The sequence below is a fragment of the Oncorhynchus gorbuscha genome, linkage group LG18, assembly GCF_021184085.1.
Source record: "Oncorhynchus gorbuscha isolate QuinsamMale2020 ecotype Even-year linkage group LG18, OgorEven_v1.0, whole genome shotgun sequence".
NCBI classification, from domain to species: Eukaryota; Metazoa; Chordata; class Actinopteri; order Salmoniformes; family Salmonidae; genus Oncorhynchus; species Oncorhynchus gorbuscha.
In genome coordinates this window covers 18,663,895-18,689,688 of record NC_060190.1, presented here as the reverse complement: position 1 = coordinate 18,689,688, position 25,794 = coordinate 18,663,895, and the positions used below count along the sequence as shown (strand labels likewise).

Genomic DNA, 25,794 nt, shown 5'->3' with positions numbered 1-25,794 from the left:
TGCTCACTTAACCCGGAAGCCAGCCGCACCATTCAACTCATAATTGAGGTCAGCTTGCAGGCGCCTGACCCGCCACAAGGAGATGCTTGAGTGCGATGAGCCAAGGAAAGCCCTCCGGCCAAACCCTCCCCTAACCTAGACGGCACTGGGCCAATTGTGTGCTGCCTTATGGAGTTCCCAGCTGGCTGTAACACAGCCTGGGATCGAACACAGACTGTAGACGTTCCTCGGCCATGCGCTGCAGTGGCTTTGACCGCTTCGTCACTCGAGAGGCACACCGATGTCTCCTTGTCCAGTTTGTTGCAGTTTGGGGTGGGGTCGAAGGACAATGGCCTGTATAAATTGAAGTCTGACAATTGTCTTTTGTATTCAACAATATAATTGCCAGTATCCATAATCACTGTCGCCCGCAGTGGTCCACTTGATGAAAATATTGAGTGTAGAATCTGCCTGTAGTTTGTTCAGGTACAGATTTTTGTTTTTTGTTTTGTTTATTCTGCTCCCACCAGACTTTACCTCGTCTTCCGCAAGGTATTCATGGTTTGAATAGAATCTCTTCAAGACAGGTGGGGTGGGTATCACTTGTGGAGGGAAAAAAACACAATCTGGTAGTGCTGAACATTTTCTGGTCAATAGAAATGTTAAAGTCAATAATAGGTGTTTTGGAACAAAATATGAATCTTGATTAAGAAGATTTCAGCTGGTGTGAGGTGCTTTTGGAAGAGGTTGACTTTTGGCTCGTCTGGTATTGTACTGTTGCCTCAAAACCTGTTAGCAAATACAGTGAGCTCTCCTTTAAAAATACACCTAATGGGACTTCTTGTACTAAGATCCGATGGTCCATGAGACCATTGTCCTCATTTTTGATACGAAAGTAATGTGGCAGTTCTTGAACTTTGTGGCGGATGTTGAATCTTGAATCTTTGGTAACTGGAAAGCCCAGCTATTTTACTGTGATTCCAGATCATTCCCATAAGAAGTAGGCCTATTTTCTGTTAAAGTAAATACTTTATCGCCCCTATTTGGAAAACCAAGGCCACCAGGTGAATTGTTGTTCAAGCAAAAAATTCAAGCAAAAAACATATATGCTGAGTTGATTAAGAAGTAAATGAGCAAATAAACGTGTTTTCATTCTAACAATGACAGCCCGAAGGGGTGCTAACTTGGCTTCAAGTGAAGAAAGTGGAACTGGATCCCACCAAACACGGTGAGTGTATGGTAGCATATACAGATGTAGATAATCTATAGTTCCGGTGACAGTATTACCATTCGTTGCACTGATGAGTATCATGATGGCTCAGTTGGTAGAGCATGGCGATTTGTAACGCCAGTGTAGTGGGTTCGATCCCCGGGACCACCCATACGTAGAATGTATGCACACATGACTGTAAGTCGCTTTGGATAAAAGCGTCTGCTAAATGGCATATATTATTATTATTATAATATACATTTTCCTCTCTTAATTAATATGCAAGTCAAATTGTATGTAGGTGAGATTGAATGGAAAAACTCATAACAACTGTTTACATGATTTGCTCTCTCTGTCTTTGTCGATGTCTCTCTCTCTGTCTCTGACTTTCTCCGGTTCAAAGGGGGGACGGATACTGTGCATGTTAGGAGTGGTGCACTGGCTAACCAGGTTCCAAATACACCTGCCAGAACACACATAAGTGTGACAGGTGAGACGGAATGATCTGACACACGTGGACCATTTAGAAATGTACTACGAATACGTGTTAACAACATTAGTTGAATAAGCTAGTTGCTCTAGGCTCACTAACGTCGTATTGGTTCACAAAGCTAGAGGACCACTGAGTAGCAAGTCTATTAGACCCATGGTATTCTTTATAGGTTAAGTAAAAAAAAAAGGTTAAAATAAATCAATAAAAAGAAACTGTCTTTGTCATGTTGTCACTGACCATTGACTAAGTCATATTCCAGTTATTATTAGGTTTAATTGTGTGCATTTATCATGTTTTAACGTCTGCATTTATATATGTTTTACTATCTGCATCTTTTCAGGTGAGCAGTTGGCCAGAACAATAGAGGCAGCCATCAGTGGTTCACCCCTGGGTGACCTCCTTAGACAACCAGGTGGCTGTGGGGAGCAGAACATGATAGGCATGACTTTACCTCTCATCGCCACACATTACCTGGACACGACCAAACAGTGGGATAAGGTGGGATTAGAACGCAGAAATCAAGCCGTCAACTACATTCAAAGAGGTGAGAAAGTTACATTTACATTTACATTTAAGTCATTTAGCAGACGCTCTTATCCAGAGCGACTTACAAATACGAATTCCACATTTTAGTTTTGCATTTACAGTTGCACACCTCCCAGAGAGGATGGCATTGATTGGAAGTAAACACATTATAGTTATGCTATAGGCCTAATGTTACAGTGCAGTTTTAACAATGAATGTTTTTGTTTCTCACATTTGATTTGGTTAACAACCACACAAAAAGCAATAGTTCGATTTTTTGACATTTTTCTTTTTCTGCTGGGACAGATCAGGCGTGGGTTGCCTTTGTAGCGAATTTGGTACTTTATCTTTCGACAATCAGTGATGTAGGGGTACATTAAAATAGGTGGGTAAATGCTGATCGTCGTTCGGGATGAGTAACGCTCCCTATATTTTCAAAATAAGTGTGTTTACTTCCACTACACAACTATTGACAACCCAGACTGAACGCTACTCGTACAAAAGAAAATAGCTTCATTTGTTGACATTTGTTTGTAAACGCACAGAAGCATAAACATAGATTTTTATCATTGTGACTCTCTCGCTGCTTTGCGACTGAGTTGTGGAGTGAAATAACATAACATGTTAGCTACAAATGCTTTGGGAAACTCACCACACTACCTGTGGTGTTATCAGTACAAGTTATTTCTTATCAGCACAAAACCAATCAGCTTTGATTATCTTCATGGTTCATGGTTTTCTTTTTTTATTATCAAGGTTATGAGCAAGAACTGGCCTACCGGAAAAAAGATGGATCATATGCTGCCTTTGATAAAGAGCCTAGTGGTACCTGGTGAGCTACACCTTCACCCACTTCCTCTCAATACCAAGGGACACAACTTTAGTTGTACAACATATAGGCCGAGGTCTACTGTATGTTAAAGCAACAATCTGCGATTGGTGCGTCCATTTTTTAAACTAAACGAATGCCTTTGCCATTGATTCTTCAAGAATTTAACAGCTGTTTTACCCCATTAGAACCCAAAATATAAGCAAATTTTTACTAAAATGTTTGTAAAAATGTTTACAGTTTTTGATCTCATGAATGGTCGGTCCTTGCGTCCACTGTATGTAAACCAATTTGGATCTTTGCGTGTCAAAAAGATACACGTCAAATAACAAATAATTTGCTTCTTTAACTGAATAGTACAGTACCCCCCTGAATTATTGGCACCCTACGTAAATATGAACTAAAAAGGATGTGAAAAATGTCATGTTTGTTCATCAGATTGATTTTATACTCTAAATATCATGTCTATAACCTCAAAATTTTAAACCTCTAAAATTGTTCAAAGGAAAAAAAATGTCATCAAGAAATTATTATTTTATTCAAAAACATGCGTGTCACCATTATTGGCAGCCCTAGAAATTCTTATGAACATGAAGTTAGTCTGAGTCTTTGGGAACTCCTAAAACTTCTCTGGGATATGTGGGACGCTCGCCGACAGCCAGTGAAATTGCCGGGCGCCAAATTAAAAACAACATAAATCCCATAATTAAAATTCCTCAAACATACAAGTATATCGCACCATTGTAAAGATAAACTTCTTGTAAATACAGCCACAGTGACCGACTTCAAATAGGCATTACGGCGAAAGCACTCCAAACGATTATGTTAGGTCAGCACCTAGTCACGGAAAACCAAAGCCATTTTCCAGCCAAGGAGAGGGCTCACAAAAATCAGAAATAGCGATTAAATGAATCACTAACCTTTGATGATCTTCATCAGATGACACTCATAGGACTTCATGTTACACAATACATGTATGTTTTGTTTGATAAAGTTCATATTTATATAAAAAAATCTGATTCTACATTGGCGCGTTACATTCACTAGTTCCAAAAACATCAACATCAATTCAACAGAAATACTCATCATAAATGTAGATGCAAATACAAGTTATACACATAGATTTATAGATATACCTTTCCTTAATGCAACCGCTGTGTCATATTTCAAAAAAACTTTATGGAAAAAGCAAACCATGCAATAATCTGAGACGGCGCTCAGAAAATAAATACAATTATCCGTAATTTGGGAGTCAACAGAAACCAGAAATAACATTATAAATATTCCCTTACCTTTGATGATCTTCATCAGAATGCACTCCCAGGAATCCTAGTTCCACAATAAATGCTTGATTTGTTCGATAATGTCCATTATTTATTTCCAAGTAGCTACTTTTGTTAGGTATACAAATCCAAACGCTCGTGCAGGTCCAGCATAACTTCGGACAAAAACTTCAAAAACTTATATTACAGGTCTTAGAAACATGTCAAACTAAGTATATAATCAATCTTAAGGATGTTTTTATCATAAATCTTCAATAATGTTCCAACCGGAGAATTCCTTTGTGTGTAGAGGAGCCATGGAACGCAGGTCGCTATCATGTGAAATGCGCATGACCAGGAAATGGCTCTCTGCCAGTAACCTGACCCATTCAGCTCCCATTCAGCCCCACAACACAGTAGAAGCATCATTCAAGTTTCTAAAGACGGTTGACATCTACTGGAATCCCAAGGAAGTGCAACTTCATCCATATCCCACTGTGAATTCAATAGGGGCTGGGTTGAAAATCGACCAACCTCACATTTCTCACTTCCTGTTTGGATTTCTTCTCAGGTTTTTGCCTGCCATATGAGTTCTGTTATACTCACAGACATCATTCAAACAGTTTTAGCAACTTCAGAGTGTTTTCTATCCAATACTAATAATAAATATGCATATATTAGCAACTGGGACTGAGGAGCAGGCCGTTTACTCTGGGCACCTTTCATCCAAGCTACTCAATACTGCCCCTGCAGCCATAAGAAGTTTTAACAAATCAGGCAATGGCTATAAAATAGATAGCTAAATGCCTGAAAATACCCATCTCCACTATTAGAGCAATAATTAAGACAACTGGATCTGTGATGAACCTGCCTGGAAGAGGACGCAAGTGTATTTTGCCCCCACACACAGTGAGAAAGATAGTTCAAGTGTATTTTGCCCCCACGCACAGTGAGAAAGATAGTTCAAGTGGCACAACAATCTCCAAAGATCACAGTTGGAGAATTGTAGAAGTTCGTTTCATCTTGGGGTCACCAAGTCTCCAAAACTACAATTAGACGCCACCTTCATGCCAACAAATTATTTGTAAGGGTTGCCAGAAGAACGCCCCTGCTGTCACCAAACCACAAATTGAAGCACCTGGAGTTTGCTAAATGTCATTGGAACCAGTTTTGATTGGAACCAGGCTCTATGGTCAAATGAGAGTAAAGTAGAGCTTTTTAGCAACAAACATCAGAGGCGGGTTTGGTGTAAAAAGAGTCACGGTCATGCAGAAAAGAACCTAATCCGCACTGTGATGTATAGTGGTGAATCTGTGATGTTGTGAGACTGTTTGACTTCCAGAGGCCCTGGGAACCTTGTTAGGAGACATGGCATCATGGACTCCATCATGTACCAGGAGATTTTAATCCCAAAACTGTCTGACTCTGCCAGGAGTCTAAAACTTGGTCGTCGTTGGATAATAAATAAATAAATAAATAAATACCAGCAGGACAACGATCCAAAGCATACCTCCAAATCCACACAAAAAAGGTTCACTGACCATAGAATTAAGCTTTTGCAATGGCCATCCCAGTCCCCTGACCTAAGCCCCATTGAAAACCTGTGGGGTGAGCTGAAGAGGAGATTCCACAAGTGAGGACCAGGGACTCTGGAGAGTTTTGGAGAGTTTTTCTATGGAGGAATGGTCTCAAATCCCGTCCTGTGTTCTCCCACCTCATCAAACATTATAGAAGACAACTCAGAGCTGTTATATTGACAAAGGAAGGGTGCACAAAGGACTAAATGCAGGGGTGCCAAGAATTGCATGTTTTTGAATAAAAGTATTATTTCTTGATGATGATTTATTGATTTTTGATTTATTTTTAACTCAAAGGTTAGATTCATATGATATTTTGGTGTAAGATTAAGCTGATAAACAACAAAGATATTATTCGCAGGCTTTTTGGTTCTTATTTACCTAGGGTGCCAATAATTCAGGAGGACACTGTATATGTTGACTTAAGACAATAGGGCCTCGTAATGGTGAGAAAAGACCAGAAGCAGCTTACACTTTGAGGAATCCACTTTAAAGATGTTTCAACTTTCAGTTTTTTATTCATTTGTAAAAAATAAAAACAAATGTATAAAAGTAAAACATAATTTCACTTTTACATTATGGGGTATTGTGTGTAGACAAGTGACCCCCCCCCCCCATGGGAAAAGTCAAGGGGTGTGAATACTTTCTGAAGGCACTGTACAAGTTGACATTTCATTCATGGTAGGGTAAATTATACCTAACTGTACCTACATCTCATCCTTCCATCTAGGTTGACAGCTTATGTTGCTAAGGTATTTGCCATGGCAAACCCTTTAATCGTTATTTCGGAAGATGTCCTGTGCAGTGCAGTCAAGTGGCTTGTCATGAAAAGACAGCGAACCAATGGCATTTTCGAGGAAACTGGCAAACTCCTACATCCCACCATGATGGTACTGTTTGTGTTGCTGGCAGAAATGTTATTAAATACATTTATTTAATTGTATTAATCATATTATTTTGCAAAACTGATTTATCTAAGACTAATACATCGCACTCCTACCCGTGACAATATTTTCATTACCATTGCCTTACAGGAATGATCTCTTATGTTCAGAGTATCCATGTAAATGTAACAAGAATTATAAAAGAAATACTGAACAAAATATAAACACAAATGCAAGAATTTAAAAGATTTTACCGAGTTAGGTTTCATATAAGGAATCAGTCAATTGAAATAAATAAATCAGGCCCTAATCTATGGATTTGACATGACTAGGATTGCAGATATTCGTCTGCATCTGGTCACAGATACCTTAAAATAAAAGTTAAGTGTGTGGATCAGAAAACCAGTCAGTATCTGGTGTGACCACTCTTTTCCTCACCGTGACACATCTCCTTCACAAAGAGTTGATCAGGCTGTTGATTGTGGCCTGTGGAATATTGTCCCACTCCTCTTCAATGGCTGTGTGAAGTTGCTGGATATTGGCGGGAACTGGAACACGCTGCCATACACGTCGACCCAGAGCATCCCAAACATGCTCAATGAGTGACATTTCTGGTATACAGGCCATGGAAGAACTGGGACATTTTCAGCTTTCAGGAATTGTGTACAGAATCTTGCACCATGGGGCCGTGCTTTATCATGCTGAAACATAAGGTGATGGCGGCGGATGAAGGGCACGACAATGGGCCTCAGGATTTCGTCACGGTATCTCTGTGCATTTAAATTTCCATTGATAAAATGCAATTGTGTTCGTTGTCCATAGCTTATGCCTGCCCATACAGTACCACAACCCCACCATGTTGATATCAGCAAACCGCTCGCCCATATGACGCAATATACGTGGTCTGCGGTTGTGAGGCCTGTTGGATGTGCTGATAAATTCTCTAAAGCAAAGTTGGAGGCAGCTTATGGTAGAGAAATTAACATTCAATTCTCCGATGGACATTCCTGCAGTCAGCATGCCAATTGCATGCTCACTCAAAAAAAGATCTGTGGCATTGTGTTGTGTGACAAAACGGAACATTTTAGTGGCCTTATATTGTCCCCATCACAAGGTGCACCTGTGTAAGGATCATGCTGTTTAATCAGCTTCTTGATATGCCACACCTGTCAGGTGGATTATCTTGGCGAAGGCTCACTAACAAGAATGCAAAATTTGCGCACAAAATTTCAGAGAAATAATGCAACATTTCAGGGATCTTTTATTTCAGCTCATGAAACATGGGACCAACAGTTTACATGTTGCCTTTATATTTTTGTTCAATGTATTTCTAAGTTGTATCTTGAGTTTTTGAGTCTGTAAAATATTGAGAACGTAAAATATTAAACAAAAAACCCAGATACCAACGTAGATATGGTTATTTCTGTCTGTGCCAATCTACAGGGAGATGTACTGGGGAAAGACGTGGATGACACCTTGACAGCATTTGTGCTCATAACCATGCAGGAAGCACACACAATTTGCATAAAGTACGATGGTATCAGTGTAAGTGGAATTTACACATTCTCATGTCCTCCTATTACTTCTCTCATACCCATGTTTTCTATGGCCATGCATATTCAAATAACAAAGGCATTGAGTAGTTTTTGAATGCCTTTTAAGATACTTAAAGAAGTTAGCAATTGCCTCTCTTCCTCTCCCTCCAGAACCTGCCAGAGAGCATTAAAAAGGCGAAGCAATACCTAGAATTTCGGTATCAACACCTGACCAACCCTTATTCAGTGGCTATGACCTCATACGCCCTGGCTAACGAGGGCAAGCTCAACCCGTTTATCCTATTCAAACACTCATCTAGAGGTGACAGTATAAATCCTCCTTTATAGTAGGAAATATTGAGTAATTGAACCCTATGGACAGTATTATGTAGCCTAACCCATTTTTTACTTTTATAGACCGATACTCTCTGCATCAAAAAGCTACATTTTGCCAGTGTAGCAGATGTTTTGTACAGTTTGGTTTTGTTAATAATAAATAATGTTTGTGTTTCCCCCACAGACCGGACCCACTGGCCTGTTTCAGGGAACCACCTTCTCACTCTGGAGGCCACAGCTTACGCCCTCTTGGCCCTGGTGAAGGCCGGTGCCTTCGAGGAAGCTGGTCCCATCGTTAGGTGGCTCAAAAGCCAGGGTTTTCAAAGAGGAGATGAATCATCCACTCAGGTACAGCCAGACCCATGTAACATCAAGCATCCAACAAGGGCAAACAGGCTGGTTAACTAACCTTGGCTAAGACGGGCTAATGTCCATACATCGTTTGAAATAGGCTGCTTCGGGGTCATGCAACATTATAATTCAATATAAGGAAATATGCCTTGTGGGGATGCATCATGTTATAGAAATCTGCATTTAGGATACAACACACAACACCCGAGCCACATACAGTGAGGTCCAAAATGATGGACACCTTTGGTAAAAGCTGAGCAATAATGACTGTAAAATAAATAATTCAAATACTGAGTAATATTGTATTCTCAAAATGTTTTGGAAATTACGTTATTTTATACTAATACAATTGCTCAGAGATAGAGATTTTGTTGAAGTATACATTTTTTTCTCAAAAAGGTAAGGGTCCAAACGGGAGGTTATAGCATGCCTTGAGGGTATGATCTTCGACCCTTTGTAACTTTCTCACTCATCGTCATTCATGATTCATCCAGGATTATCCGTAATCACGGTAGCATCCCCATTAATGTAGAAGTGTTTAGAAACATATTCTATTATTATTTACAATAAAAGTGACTCCAAAATAACACAATACAATTTACCATTCATTTCAATTAGGCACAAAAGAATCTGAAACACAACCAAAACTAACTGAACATGGTTCCAACAAGGTTGTAGTGTACTAGGAATATGGTACCAAATACTAAACTTTATTTATATGAATCTTTAGGGGTGTCAATAATTTTGACCCCTACCTTTTCAGAAAATAAAGTACTACTTGTAAAAAAATATATATATCTTTCTCTGAGCAATTCTATTAGACTCCACGAAAAATATAAATGCGACATGCAACAATTTAAAAGGATTTTACTGAGTTACAGTTCACAGAAGGAAATCAGTCAATTGAAATAAATTCCTTTAGGCCTTAATCTATCGATTTTACATGACTGGGATTTTTTTGCAGGATACAATATAGCTCATTATTTGAATTATTATTTTATACATCATTATTGCTAGTCTTTATCAAGGGTGTCATTCATTCCGGACCCAACTGTATACAGGCTTGGTACACATTCAACCCCCTCCTTCTGTTTCTTCCAAAACAGTCCACTATCATGGTGTTCCAGGCTGTGGCAGAGTACATGGTGAAAGCAGGAAAAGTAAAAGACATTGATCTGAATGTGGACGTTGATATCTCAGGGAGATCTGAAGTCGTCAAGTGGTCATTTAGCAAGAGTACCGCCTTACTCACACGCACCGACAAGGTAAGGACGTATGCACACATAAGTCTCTTTGTAACATGTGAGAAGTGCAAACCTATTGTCCATGAGTCACTCGAATCACATTTCTCAGTCAGGATGTTGTGGTGTGAACATGGTTCCCTGAGGAAAGGAACAAGGCAACCTGTATCACAGACGGGGGAAGGAGAAATGTATGTTAGAGAAAGTGAATTAAGAGAATAGTTGATATTAGTGAGAGACGGAGGAAGTCTATATTGTCTGTTAGTCTTAAATGAACGTTTGTATTCTGTATAGGTCCAGCTGCATGATAACTTCACAGTAACTGCCAAAGGAACTGGTCTTGGGGAATTATTGGTAAGAAGGAAGGGGGGTTAAATTGTACTGGATTTAAATTAGCCTAATTAGTGTGTGAAGACATTCGATTGATAACATAAAGATAAAATTACTACCCGGGGATAACCAAGTAACACCAACCCTCTCCTTGCCTATCCATGTCAAGGTTACAACCATATACTATGCCATGCCCATAGAGAAGAACCAAGACTGCAAAAACTTTGTGCTTGATGTGGAACTAATAAAGCAGGCTAAAGGTAGGTTACTTGTCGTGGCTATTGTATTTGAACTTGTTGCCACTCAACAGTGATAACTGACGTTTTGTTTGTTTTGTTTTATTCATTGAAATGTGGAAAAGAGCTACCAGAGCTACTAGTTTGGTGGTTGTTGATATCTGCATGACTGAAGTGGCCCCACTGTGTACGATGATGTCGTATTGCTAAATCTACCTTCAAAATGACATTTCTTGTCTTTAAAGTTGCACTCAACGGAGCCCAAGAGACATATATGCTCCACATTGACGTGTTGTAAGTAAAAGAAAAACCTGATTACTCGGGCAATACTATAATCACCATCATACTTTGTCTTGGGCCAATATTATTGTTAGATTGTATTCTTATTCAGTGAGGAAAAGGAAGTCTTTCTTAAGGACACTCCTGTTCTCTCCCAAGGTTTAAATCTGACAGAAATGCCACCATGACCATTTTAGACATCAGCTTGCTGACTGGCTTTGTAGTTGACGTTGAGGATCTGAAACAGGTGAGTTAACAAATGTTGATGTAGCAGATGGCTTATGGTGCATCGCTACTGCCTTTCTGAGACCTAGAAGTACTGTTGCCCGGGCATGGATCCAGAAAACGTATTGTCAGGTACTGGGTCATTAGTATCGACTGTGCTTCTTACAGATAGATTCGAATCCAGGTATTCTGGATTCATTGGATGTCAGAGAGGGATCACAGTGCTCCTTTTGGCTGGACAATTTCTGTTTCACATACATAGGAAAACAGCTTGCAGATATGCCATCTTAATTTGATCACTCCATTGTTGCAGAGAAATGCAAATTGTACTGTTTTTGAGGTTGAAAAAGGCTTCTAAAGATTCCACATGTCAGACTTGATTTGCCCTAAAGAAAAATGTATCAAACCCCACAACAAATGTTCAGTAGTTATAATCCACATGATAATTCAAATTTCTTGTTGCTGCAGTACTATCTTCCTGCTGTGAGAAACATGGTCAAATTAAGATAGCAGATCTGTATGTACTCTTATCCTTAATAGTCTTTCATTGGCCTAATTGTGATATTTCCCTGTAAAATTATTTAGGTCTATACTTGCAAACGTTTTTTTTTTTTAAGTTTTAGTTTAAAATTAAGCATCAGCCAATTAAATCGTTAATTCTTAGGGATAGCCCCCTTTTTTTCAATTTTTGCCTAAAATGACATCCACAAATCTAACTGCCTGTCGTTCAGGCCCTGAAGCAAGGATATGCATATTCTTCATACCATTTGAAAGGAAACACTGAAGTTTGTGGAAATGTGAATTGAATGTAGGAGAAAATAACACAATAGATCTGGTAGAAGTTTTTTTTCTACCACCATCTTTGAAATACAACATAGGTCCCAAATCTAGACATAACTCTGGTTGTAATTCCGATGGTGTCCACAAGAGGGCAGCAGTGTGTGTGCAAAGTTTCAGACCGATACTTGAAGTATGAGCAAGCTACATGACATTTAGTGTGAAGTCACCCAGGTACATTTGGGCAAATCGTGAAGGACACATTTACATTTTTCTGCAAGAATATTGTCAAATCTGTATACTTGGACTTTGATTTAGCTTTTCCAGTATTAGTAGCCATATTGTAAGTTCAACATTTGCAAAACACCCAGTTTTCATAACTTCATATCTCTCAATATTTTTGCAATTTTTGTCCAAAAGGAAAAGGTTTGCTGTTGCACAAGGTTAGCAGCAAAATTGTGCAACAGATACGGGGGTTCCCAGCTCATTGGCTATCTAGATAGCTTAGCTTGACCCCGATTGGTGCTTTTGACAAAGTTACAGTCAATCAAGTGAAGACCGCCCGTGTCATCGGCACGCCATGAAGGTGTCGTTCTCTGACCAAATTTGGTGTCCTAGAGGATATACTACACTCCTAATGATATAATGAAGTCTGGTTACATTCTAGGTTCTCTAAGGAATAAATACGAACATAATTTGACTGGCTGAAAAAACGTTTTAGTTTAGATTTTCACAGATTCCTTTCTTTGCAAATCGAATGAGTGGAAATACAAAATCGATTGTGCATGCTATATGGACCTTTTTAGGATGTGAAAAAGGCTTTTATCTGACGAAACTTCATGTTATCTCTGGGGACCCTTATGATGATAAATCAGAGCAAGATTTCAGAATGTATGTAGACATTTCACCGTCAGAGGTGATTTTATCAAACCTGTCGTGGTGAAAAAAAGTGTTTGTTGTTTTGAGCTCTCCTCAAACAATAGCATGGCATTTTTTCGCAGTAATAGCTACTGTAAATTGATATCGATATATGACTGAATCGATATATGACTGAATATGTTCCGATATTTGTTGTTTCTCTAAAATCTGAGATCATGACACACGGCACTACATGATTTACAATTGTCCCGTTGATGGAACGCCTGTCCCTAATTAACGTAGTTGCACTTGATCAAAGGCTACATTTAACCTGTTTCCATTACATAGCCTGGCAAATTTAGCCCTATGCTAACCTCACTATGTGAACATGATTATATCCGGTTAAAATGGACGTGATAGAACACTTTTCCTTAACAGCAGTCAAACGGCAAAATCTAATCCGTTACTAAAACGATCACCAACTTTTTGGACGATTAGCTCACCTGGTGAGGTTAGCATAGGGCTAACGTATGCCAGGTTATCTGCTGGGACCAGCTACAATGTAGCGTTCTATCATGTGACACTAAGTCAACAATTTTAATTGGCTGGTGCTTAAACTTAACCTTGAATTGAAACTTTTCTGAATGTTCTCAAGTATGGTCCTACATATTTCCATTTCACACAATATAAACATGTAGCTAGCTATACATACAGATGAGAGGAGGCTGGTGGGAGGAGCTATACTAGGATGGGCTCATTGTAATAGCTGGAATGGAATCAATGGAACGGAATCAAACATATGGAAACCACATGTTTGTCTCCGTTCCAATTATTCCATTCCAGCCATTACAATGAACACGTCCTCCTATAGCTCCTCCCACCAGCCTCCTCTAATACAGATAGAACCAACTGAGTGTGGCAGAATATGGACAAAATGCATAAAACTGTTAAACATTACATTCAGTGTCACCAGATTATGTAAACCATTAAATTGTGTCTATAGTCTTCTGCAACCATACTGTCTGCACTAAAGTCCCTTTTTAGCAGTTAAGTACCTTACTCTTTTAGTTTTCCATTAAAATAGGCAAAAATAAGAAAAAAGTGCTTGCATTTTAGCAACAACAAAAATTCCAGAGAAATAATTTTGCTAGGACTGTCTGAGAGTGGTCTGAGTGAGGGGCCGAATAGAAGGGATATGTATCCTGAAAACTAGCTGTTATTGTTGGCTGAGAGGTCATGCAAAACCTGATTACAAGGTCCTGTTTCAACCAGCAACAATCAGGAATAACACAGATCAATTTATGTCACACGTTTACAATGTTAGATTCATCAGCTGTTGCTAGATAGAATAGAATACAAAAACACAGGCAAAACAGAATTGTGACTGCACTGGGCCTCACACGTGATTACACCTTTGGCGGAATTGATACTGAGGATATTATAAACATGTTATTTTTATATACATAATTTTACATACCTGTTGTAGACAATAACTGGACACAAAAGTTACTGTGTTCGCAGTTCTGGTGTATTCTTTATTCTGAAGAATCTCAGCCAGAACTTCTTCCATCACTACTACCGCCACAGAGTAACAGCGCCATCTATTGGATTGATAGTAGAACTACAGATACAGCTTGAAAGGAGATAAATGCGACATTAATTAGACAGCTTAACTTTTGGTTTAAAAAATATCAAAAGAATGTCTATTTTTCTAGTGTCAAATGTTTCAACCCATTACAACTGCTTAGATGCCGCTCTGATGTAGTTATGGCAATACTCTTAAACCTTCAGGCTGCATGAACACACAGCATTGCCTAAGTACACAGTTTTTCTTCATTTTGCGAAAAACAAATTGTGTGGATAATACCATAAACATTAATGGTTCAAAGTTCACTCTTGTGTTTCTGCTTGCAGTTGTCAACCGGGACAGAAAGGTACATTCAGAGTTTTGAAATGGACAAAATGTTGTCGGAGAGGGGCTCCCTCATCATCTATCTTGACCAGGTATCTGTTTGTGACATGCCACGCTGGTATTGAAATGGCTTTCTTCTTCTCAGTGACATGTATACAATGGCGTGACTTAATTGTATTATTCAACGTTCACTATGTCTCCGGTATCCTTTAAGGTTTCTAATAAACTAGCAGACAAGGTGGCGTTCAGAATACACAAGGTACAAGATGTAGGTCTGCTTCAACCCGTTGGGGTCACCGTTTATGAATACTATGCTCAAGGTATGCATTATTTTTAGAGGGGATATGAACCAGACCTGGTTGAAATATAATTCACATTTCTCTAAAATACTTAACCTGTGCTTGATTCAGCTTGTCTGGCGGAATGGAACAAATGGAATAGTCCCAAAAGTTTAAACCCTGCCCATTTGGCATTCCAGGCAGGCTCAATCAAACACTCAAAGTATTTGAAAGAAAACATATACTATTAGAACCCAGGTCTGATGTAAGCACAGACACTCACATGTGCCTCATAGACAACAATGCATTCACTAGAAATGCCAACGCACGGACGGAAATTGTCTTGAATAGGGACTTTTGTCATTTTAGAGAACCGCTGTATGAAGTTCTACCACCCATTGAAGAAGGATGGAACCCTGAACAGGCTTTGTCAGGAAGATGTGTGCCGTTGTGCTGAAGGTACCGTGCCTCGGTGGCCAAATAACTGCCAAAAAAGTAGTTGCAGTTATAGGATCAGCTTACCCTACTCTGATTATTTTACCATCATCCATTCAATGTTGAGGAAAGTCCAAAATATCATGTTCCATTTAATGTAGCCTGGGTAACAGTCTGTTTCTGCCATCATTCCACTCCAGAGTACAAGGAGTGGAATGTTTGCACAAAACAGGTTCTGAATTTCAGCTTAATGTTAATATACTGAATGCCAAAGTAATATTGTCCTCACTATATAGATTGGCTGGTTACTTTGACATGTTCATTCTCACACATGACCTTTCTTTCATAGAGAGCTGTAGCTTCCAGAAGAAACATGGAGACACGAGTAAAGTGACATTGTTGGACAAAGCCTGCGAAGCTGGAATGGATTATGGTAAGTCTCTAGTCTTTTGAGACAGACAATTGTGTTCAGTAGTATGGCACAATGATGCAAAGTGCTTTGCAATGTAATATTTGTATTTTCTACCTATTGGACACAATTGTCTAATTAAAGTGAACAAGAATTATAAACTCAGCAAAAAAAGAAACAGCCCTTTTTTAGGACCCTGTTTCTCAAAGATAATTCGTAAAAATCCAAATAACTTCACAGATCTTCATTGTAAAGGGTTTAAACACTGTTTCTCATGCTTGTTCAATGGACCATAAACAATTAATGAACATGCACCTTTGGAACAGTCATTAAGACACTAACAGCTTACAGACGGTAGGCAATTAAGGTCACAGTTACGAAAACGTACGACACTAAAGAGGACTTTCTACTGACTCTGAAAAACACCAAAAGAAAGATGCCCAGGGTCTCTGCTCATCTGTGTGAACGTACCTTAGGCATGCTACAAGGAGGCATGAGGACTGCAGATGTGGCCAGGGCAATAAATTGCAATGTCTGTACTGTGAGACGCCTAAGACAGTGCTACAGGGAGACAGGTCAGACAGCTGATCGTCCTCGCAGTGGCAGACCACATGTAGCAACACCTGCACAGGATCGGTACATCCGAACATCACACCTGCAGGACAAGTACAGGATGGCGACAACAACTGCCCAAGTTACACCAGGAATGCACAATCACTCCATCAGTGCTCAGACTGTCCGCAATAGGCAGATAGAGGCTGGACTGAGGGCTTGTAGGCCTGTTGTAAGGCAGACATCACTGACAACAACTTCACCTATGGGCACAAATCCATCGTCGCTGGACCAGATAGGACTGGCAAAAACTGCTCTTCACTGATGAGTCGTGATTTTGTCTCACCACTGGTGATGGTCGGATTTGCGTTTATCGAGGTGGAGGGTCCATCATGGTCTGGGGTGGTGTGTCACAGCATCATCGGAATGAGCTTGTTGTCATTGCAGGCAATCTCAACGCTGTGCGTTACAGGGAAGACATCCTCCTCCCTCATGTGGTACCCTTCCTGCAGGCTCATCCTGACATGATCCTCCAGCATGACAATGCCACCAGCCATCCTACTCGTTCTGTGCATGATTTCCTGCAAGATGTTCAGTGTTCTGCCATGGCCAGCGAAGAGCCAGGCTCTCAATCCCATTGAGCACGTCTGGGACCTGTTGGATCGGAGGGTGAGGGCTAGGGCCATTCCCCCCAGAAATGTCCAGCAACTTGCAGGTGCCTTGGTGGAAGAGTAGGGTAACATCTCACAGCAAGAACTGGCAAATCTGGTGCAGTCCATGAAGAGGAGATGCACTGCAGTACTTAATGCAACTGTCGGCCTACCAGATACTGACTGTTACTTTTGATTTTGACCCCCCCTTTGTTCAGGGACACGTTATTCTATTTCTGTTAGTCACATGCCTGTGGAACTTGTTCAGTTTATGTCTCAGTTGTTGAATCTTGTTATGTTCATAAAACTATTTACACATGTTAAGTTTGCTGAAAAGAAACGCAGTTGACAGTGAGGACGTTTCTTCTTCTTTTTTTCTGAGTTTATGTTTACTTATTCATATGACTGTCTTTTTTTCACAGTTTTCAAAGCCTCCTTGGTTAACGCAACACTGGAGTCCTACACCGATACATACCTAATGGAAATAAAAAAGATCATCAAAGAAGGTAGGATAAGTCCTTAATGTTGAGTCCGGAGTTTCCAAACGATAACCATTCACTGCTGGATTCTTTTCAGGATGACTATGTGTATCAACAGTGACAGTTGATATTTTGTTAACATTTTCAAATGCTCCTCTCACTTTAACACACATGTGTCATTCCACAAATAGAGTGCCTATTAGGTAGTGTAATTTGTCCAAAATATATATTTTGAATTTTTCACCTAATTTTCACATTCTGTTCACCTTCATAAAAAAACGTGTTTCCCCATCTCAAGAGGTTTAATTAAGAGGAATTAATATAAAAGTGGCAGGGTTGATCGTAACAATGTTGACAATTTCATCTTGAATCAACCATAACTTCCCTTCAGACAGGGGAAATGGAAGCTTGTAGTGTGTAACAGGGAGGGGCAATTGAATGCAAGCTTGTTAAAATATATCTAGCCTACCTATCGATTGGTAACAGGGTTGACTTATGTTCAGTGTGCTCAGTTTTCCACCATTAAACACCAGAAAATGGAAAATGCTTTTACACTTTGATTTGACTATTAAATGTTCAATATTTAATTGGAAAACAAATCTTAATTTTACCAGATTAAAACGAGACTTCAGGTTGACCTTAAAACTGAGGGACATATATTAATGAATCCCTAATCACATGAAATAAGTAAACATCTTCAGAAATTACTTTCCCAAAGCAACAAATTAAGTAGGGCTTCACAATGATGGTAAAAACTTGTGAAAATCTTGGGGTTATGTGGGATTACATTTTCCTGAGAAGTTGACATGATGTGGGACATGCCAAAAATTGGGATTTTCAGAGAAAACAAATCCCTTACTTGAATAAAAACACACTCCTATTGGAATTATTACCATGGTTTAGTTAAAGCATAGATATTTGTGATCCAAATGGCAAATCAAGTGTTATCAACATTTACACACAATGTCTGAAGTACATAAAAGGCAATGTATTCGTGGCGTGACACAAATATTCCCTAGAAACACAATATGGGTTTTACACACAAATGCAAATGTTTTTGTTTTGCAAGCCACTCTTTTTTCAGAAAGTTGAGCACAAAGTTCTTTAGAAATGAGATCAACGTTAATGTTCCATTTCTCTTTAGGCACTGACCCTCTGTTGGACGGGGAAAAGCGCTTGTTCTTGGCCCACCCCTCCTGTAGAAAGGCACTGGATCTGGAAGAAGGCCAGAGCTACCTGCTCATGGGAGACAGTGCAGCTCTTATCCAGAGTGGTGACGGGTAAGAAATGTCTCATCATTACGCTAGTTTCAAAAGAGTTTTGAAGAGAAATCCTGCCTACGACTCATATTTTTGCAAAGAGCAACTTTCATGATATTTATTTTTATTTTTATGAAAACCAGATGTTTTAGGCTCAGTTATAGTGAAACACATCTATTCTGGTCTTCATTTGGACTGTTCGTTGCGAAAGTGATATATTTAGGTATTTTAGTGGTAAATCTAGCTCTTTTCGCCCCTAGCAGTACCATTGGAATCGTAATGTAAAGTGACTCCACGCCATCTCAAGGGAGGGGTTCAGTATGAAATACCCTCCCTTCTAGATGTGCTGGGTGGTACCATCTCAAGGGAGGGGTTCCGTATGAAATACCCTCCCTTCTAGATGTGCTGGGTGGTACCATCTCAAGGGAGGGGTTCCGTATGAAATACCCTCCCTTCTAGATGTGCTGGGTGGTACCATCTCAAGGGAGGGGTTCCGTATGAAATACCCTCCCTTCTAGATGTGATGGATGGTACCATCTCAAGGGAGGGGTTCCGTATGAAATACCCTCCCTTCTAGATGTGCTGGGTGGTACCATCTCAAGGGAGGGGTTCCGTATGAAATACCCTCCCTTCTAGATGTGATGGGTGGTACCATCTCAAGGGAGGGGTTCCGTATGAAATACCCTCCCTTCTAGATGTGCTGGGTGGTACCATCTCAAGGGAGGGGTTCCGTATGAAATACCATCCCTTCTAGATGTGCTGGGTGGTACCACCTCAAGTCTTTCTATAAAAGCAGGTGAAAGCCTGCCTTATTTGGTAATGGTCTTGGTAATTGGAGTGTGCCAATATATTTTGCCCGATTCATCCTTGACTAGACTACTGAAGTTACACAAAATTCAAAAGGCAGTAAGGCACATTTCCCAATTTGAACAACAATTCAAAGTTTTTGCTTACCGTTTCATACACATCTATGTATGTTACAAAAAAAACATGTAAGCTATGAGGATTATACATTTATATTTGTAGCTACATCCTAAGAAGAAATAGATGCCAATGGTGGTCATGTCAACTTGTATTTTTTCCCCAACCAATGACAGATTGGTGGTGCAGTCTGCTAAAACAGTTGGCTCATACTGTAGTTGAATGGTTGTGAGCTCTAATCAATATGTATAACTTTTTAAATGTAATCTTTCATTTAACTAGGCAAGTCAGTTATGAACAAATTATTATTTACAATAATGGTCTAGGAACAGTGGGTTAACTGCCTTGTTCAGGGGCAGAACGACAGATTTTTACCTTGTCAGCTTGGAGATTTGATCTAGCAACCTTTCAGGTATTGGCCCTAATGCTCTAACACTGCCACCCTGGCAGGTAGCCTATAAGAGGGGCACTGTATTGAAGCCACTGTACAGCCATCTTGGTACTACTCCTCATTTGTAAAAATAGATATTTAGGAAGCTATAGAAATATATTTATTACTGTCTACATTCCTTTTTGACACATGTACAGTATTATATTACAGACACCTTAATGCATACTTTTAAATGATATTATGTGAGCTAAACTTAAAAATGAAAAAAATTAATAACATTTTCCTTCAAGTATGTTTTGGAGTACTAATGTTACAACAAAAATACTTAAATACATGTAATTTTGTCCTTGAAACATTTAATTGAAATACTATAGAATTCCATTCATTCCTATGGTGGACTGCTCCTACTTGGGAGTGCCAATATGGCCGACCGTTGGCTTCAAAGCCTCTCAATGGCCAATACATAGCATCAGAAATCCAGGGTTTATATACGTTATTGGTTCTAATTCCACATAAGGCAGATATCCATATACAGCTCTGGAAAAAAAAAGTGACCACTGTAAAATTATCAGTCTCTCTGGTTTTACTATTTATAGGTATGTGTTTGGGTAAAATGAACATTTTAGGTTTATTCTATAAACTACTGACATTTCTATCCACCAGTCTTTCACATTGATGATGGGTGAATTTATGCCACACCTGGCACAAAAAATTCAAGCAGCTTGGCTTTGTTTGATGGTTGTGACCATCCATCTTCCTCTTGATCACAATCCAGAGGTTTTCAATGGGGTTCAGGTCATGAGATTGGGTTGGCCATGACAGGGTCTTGATCTGGTGGTCCTCCATCCACACTTTGATTGACCTGGCTGTGTGGTACAGAGCATTGTCCTGCTGGAAAAACCAATCCTCAGAGTTGGGGAACATTGTCAGAGCAGAAGGAAGCAAGTTTTCTTCCAGGACAACCTTGTACGTGGCTTAATTCAACCTTGTACGTGGCTTGTTTCACTGAGATGAGTGCCTTAGACTGCTATGCCACTCAGTAGCCCCCACACCGCGTTGTTCACCTGGAATGCTTTTCCAACAGTCTTGAAGGAGTTCCCACATATGCTAAGCACTTGTTGGCTGCTTTTCCTTCACTCTGCGGTTGAAGTCGGGGGAATGTGGAGGCCAGGTCATCCGATGCAGAACTCCATCAATCCCCTTCTTGGTAAAATAGCCCTTACACAGCCTGGATGTGTGTTGGGTCATTGTCCTGTTGAAAAACAAATGATAGTCCCACTAAGCCCAAACCAGATGGGATGGCGTATCGCAGCAGAATGCTGTGGTGGCCATGGTGACAGTGTCGCCAGCAAAGCACTCCCACACCACTTCCTCCTCCATCCTTTACGGTAGGAAATACACATGCGGAGATCATCCGTTCACCCACTCCGCGTCTCACAGACATGAAGTTGGAACCAAAAATCTCAAACTTGGACTCCAGACCAAAGGATACATTTCCACCAGTCTAATGTCCATTGCTTGTGTTTCTTGACCCAAGCAAGTCTCTTCTTCTTATTGGTGTCCTTTAGTAGTGGTTTCTTTGCAGCAATTCGACCATGAAGGCCTGATTCACACAATCTTGTCTGAACAGTAGATGTTGAGATATGTCTGTTTTATTTGGGCTGCAATTTCTGAGGCTGGTAAGACTAATGAACTTGTCCTCTGCAGCAGAGGTAACTCTGTGTCTTCCATTGCTGTGGCGGTCCTCATGAGAGCCAGTTTCATCATAGTACTTGATGGGTTTTGGGACAGCACTTGAAGAAACTTTAAAGTTCTTGAAATGTTCAGGGTTGGCTGACCTTCATGTCTTAAAGTAATGATGGACTGTCATTTCTCTTTGCTTATTTGAGCTGTTCTTGCCATAAAATGGACTTGGTATTTTACCAAATAGGGCTACCTTCTGTATACCCCCCTACCTTGTCACAACACAACTGACTGGCTTAAGGAAAGAAATTCCATAAATGTACTTTTAAGAAGACACACCTGTTAATTGAAATGCATTCCAGGTGACTACCTCATGAAGCTGGTTGAGAGAATAACAAGAGTGTGCAAAGCTACCGTTAAGCCAAAGGGTGGCTACAAGGAAGAATCTCAAATATAAAATAGATTTTGATTTGTTTAACATTTTTTGGTTACTACATGATTCCATATGTGTTATTTCATAGTTGATGTCTGCACTATTATTCTACAATGTAGAAAAATAGTAAAAAAATCATGTATTTACAATATTTATCCTGTGCCCACACACTTCTAATTGTGAAAATATACCTGTGAGAGGGGTCACCCTGGTAGTAGTTGAAGGTTTTTATAAAGATCTACTGTGTAAATACAGCAATGCGGGATTAAATTGAACCCCTAGTCTTCATTTTCAAGGTGATAATTGCACTTTTCTTCCCAACGTAATCTCACAATACATGTGAGTCCACATTTCACTGTGAGCTAACTGTTCAGAGCCGTATTTGCTTGTGATGCACATCATTTTATTATCAGTGTGCCAGTGTACTGGTAAGTGTGAGCAATTCCCCCCATCCACAACTTCTCATTTGAATGCATTCTTTTAAGGGGTTGGGCAAGCCTGAAATTGAGCTTGAAAGTTACACCCTGATGTTAAATCTGATTTTGGAATTAGATTCCTGATCAACCCTTCAAGTGTAGATCAGATGAAACAAACAATGGCATGCAGCATCCACTTTCAAGGAGTAGTTCAGTATTTTACTACTTGCTGTTAGATGGTTCCTCACCCGTAAAGCAGTCTATGGGCCAGGAAAAACTGTAATCCATGGTTCTGTTTTTGTTAAACAGTCATTACAAACTTCAACTAACTTTAGCCACCGCTAGCTAACAATCAATGGAAGTGATGTGGGGGATGTAAGCATGTTATTTTTTGAATGACCAAATCACCTTTAAGTAACATCAAGCCGAATATGGAGTTTATTTTAACTTATTTCAGGTGATTTGGAGAAACAAGAAATGTTTACATGCTCTCATCAATTTCAATGATTTTTTATGCGAGCAGTGGCTAAAGTTTGTAGTGGCTGTTTAAAGAAAACTGAACCATGGATTACAGTTTCTCCTGATCCATAGACTACTTTCATCTAACATCAAGTTGTCAAATGAGCTATCTCAAGTTGTCAAATGAGCTATTTCATTAACTGTAACTACATTTCTGTCACGCTACTAGACCGCAAACCCTGCTAAGAGCTATGTCTTTGTGTCTAGATTCAAGTACGTATTGGGTGAGCGGACATGGATCGAATCCTGGCCCACAAGTGATGATTGCAATATCCAGGGTCCGACCAGGGAAAGATGTTTGGAAATCAATGACTTTGTTCACGTAATGGAAAACGAAGGATGTGTAAACTAGAGTGAACATGTGTTATTCTGTTTTCATTTGTCACAGTTACATTTTTTCCTTGCAAAAGAATGTCTGCACCAACTGTAGCCTAAATTAGCGCTGTACTTGTCAATTAAAATGCTTTGTTTGTTGTACTGGAAGATAATTGCGAAGAAAAAAAAACATGAATAAAGATGTTATTCCAATTTTCTGGTTTGACGCCAGTCTGTCAGGGGGTTAAACCGGGGTCATCCATGTCCCATGCAGTCCTGTGTGGCTCAGTAGGTAAAGCAATTGACTTACACCGTCTGGGCATACCCATATGAAAATGTATGCATGTACCAGTTAAGAATAAAGACATATATCAATGAAGGTAAATCTACAAAGAAATTATGGCCTGGCTGGTTGGTGTTGTAATGCAATGCAGTTCTTTTTCAAACCAACTTTTAAATAGATCCAAAAAACAAACTCTACCAGTAGGTGGCCCACTTCATGAAATCACTTGTTCTAAGGAGTCTGCACACATTTGAATGGGGTCTCTGAACTGCTCAGTGGATGTTTACATGCTGACCAGACCGGACGTTGATTCTGTTCACCCACACCAGAAGCAATCAGAACACGCAAGTTGAAATGTCAAAACAAACCCTGAACCGATTGTATTACTTTGGGGACAGGTTGAAAAGCATTAAATGTTTATGGCTATTTAGCTAGCTTGCTGTTGCTAGCTATTTTGTCCTGGGATATAAACATTGGGTTGTTATTTTACCTGAAATGCACAAAGTCCTCTACTCCGACAATTAATCCACAGATAAAACGGTAAACTGAATTCCTTTCTCGTCATCGCTCCTCCTTCCTCAGGCTTCTTTTTCACTTCTTTGGACATTATATGGCGGTTGGCAACCAACTTTACAGTGTATTACTACAACGATTGGAGTGTGGACGTCAGTTCATCTTTCAATCACTCACGTATATGCTGCTAAACACCAATGAAATGGCACATGGGTATATGCTCTTAAAAACCAATGAGATGGGAGAGGCCAGAAGAGACTACAAGAAACTATTTATAAAATAAACGATTTCTATTTTAGCATCTGGCAACGCAGACGCTCGCATGCAGAGATGGAGCAATGATTGAATAACGTGAGTACATTTATTTTACAATACTCACTCACGTGACGCGACTGGTGTGGTCAGCATGTTAGGAGAAATTACACTTTTGAAAAAAATCACATTTGTACATTGTACTTGAGCTTGTGTCCTCAAAAGTGAGTACACCTCAACAATTTATAAAACATTTTTACCAGAAAGGTGAGTTCCAGACATTTCTAAAACTATGCAACATTAGCAGTTGTTGTTTATGGCCATCTCATGATAAAATAATTACATTTGGGTATGCCCGTTTAGGCGGAAATCAACATTTTGCCCAATCATATAAGACAATAACTGGCCAACTGTTGTTAGTGTTTGCTCTGTGATTGGAAGTTTAGGGGTTCAATCCCCTGTCGAGTCATACCAAAGACTTACAAAATGGGACCGATGCCCCTGCATGGCACTCAGCATTAAGGAGATGGATTTATGGTATAGCCCTTTGATAGACTAGCGTTCTGTGCATGGGTGTACCTGTACGTCAAGCTGCCTCACGCTACAGAGGCAGGAGATGGGCATCTGCCCTATTGGCTGTTCTGGCTCGGACAGGGCTTACGTACATAGGCCATGACCAGAGATTTTGCTTTCGCCACAGTTCATTTTGAGATCTATTAGAAATATAATGCATTTACAAATGACAATGTGTATTTTCACAAACCACAAACTGGTATTATAGTTACGGTATGCTTTAAAAAAAGACAAATATCTTCCTGATATCAAACATATTACAGATAACTAACATGTCACTGGACTAACAAGAAAAAAGACCATGTACACCAAACTTGTAAAAATGTTAATAGGACAGCTGCACATAATGTAAATGTTCTTGTTTTTTTCTCATAGTCACCGCACAGCTGCACACACAGTACACGCATTAACCTTATGTAACACTCCTATGGTGGGCTGTCAACCCTCTCAAGGGGAGAATGAGGTCATCAAAAGGCGATGGGCCAACTTCTCTCCAGATAGGCTTGTGGCAGCCAAACACCGACAACCTGGCGGTATGCCCAACAATCTGTACACCTTCAAAGTAATAATCAGCTATAACTGGTCATCAAGAGC

At 39.7% G+C, this 25,794-nt stretch overlaps 1 protein-coding gene across 1 annotated transcript in view; it reads left to right on the top strand.

Annotated features, from left to right (window-relative positions):
• Positions 1–23,792, top strand: part of LOC124003045 (complement C3-like) — a 56,951-nt gene extending 33,159 nt beyond the window's left edge. The window contains 22 exon segments of the mRNA XM_046311031.1: positions 1,147–1,207; positions 1,593–1,679; positions 2,023–2,138; positions 2,140–2,167; positions 2,170–2,226; positions 2,964–3,039; positions 6,606–6,765; positions 8,203–8,304; positions 8,466–8,616; positions 8,815–8,978; positions 10,088–10,246; positions 10,517–10,576; positions 10,722–10,812; positions 11,034–11,082; positions 11,227–11,314; positions 14,842–14,931; positions 15,054–15,159; positions 15,487–15,576; positions 15,902–15,985; positions 17,586–17,669; positions 18,787–18,922; positions 23,472–23,792. Coding sequence (XP_046166987.1) covers positions 1,147–1,207; positions 1,593–1,679; positions 2,023–2,138; positions 2,140–2,167; positions 2,170–2,226; positions 2,964–3,039; positions 6,606–6,765; positions 8,203–8,304; positions 8,466–8,616; positions 8,815–8,978; positions 10,088–10,246; positions 10,517–10,576; positions 10,722–10,812; positions 11,034–11,082; positions 11,227–11,314; positions 14,842–14,931; positions 15,054–15,159; positions 15,487–15,576; positions 15,902–15,985; positions 17,586–17,669; positions 18,787–18,922; positions 23,472–23,616 — 2,184 coding nt within the window. The 3' untranslated portion in view covers positions 23,617–23,792.
• Positions 23,793–25,794: the final 2,002 nt, after the last annotated feature.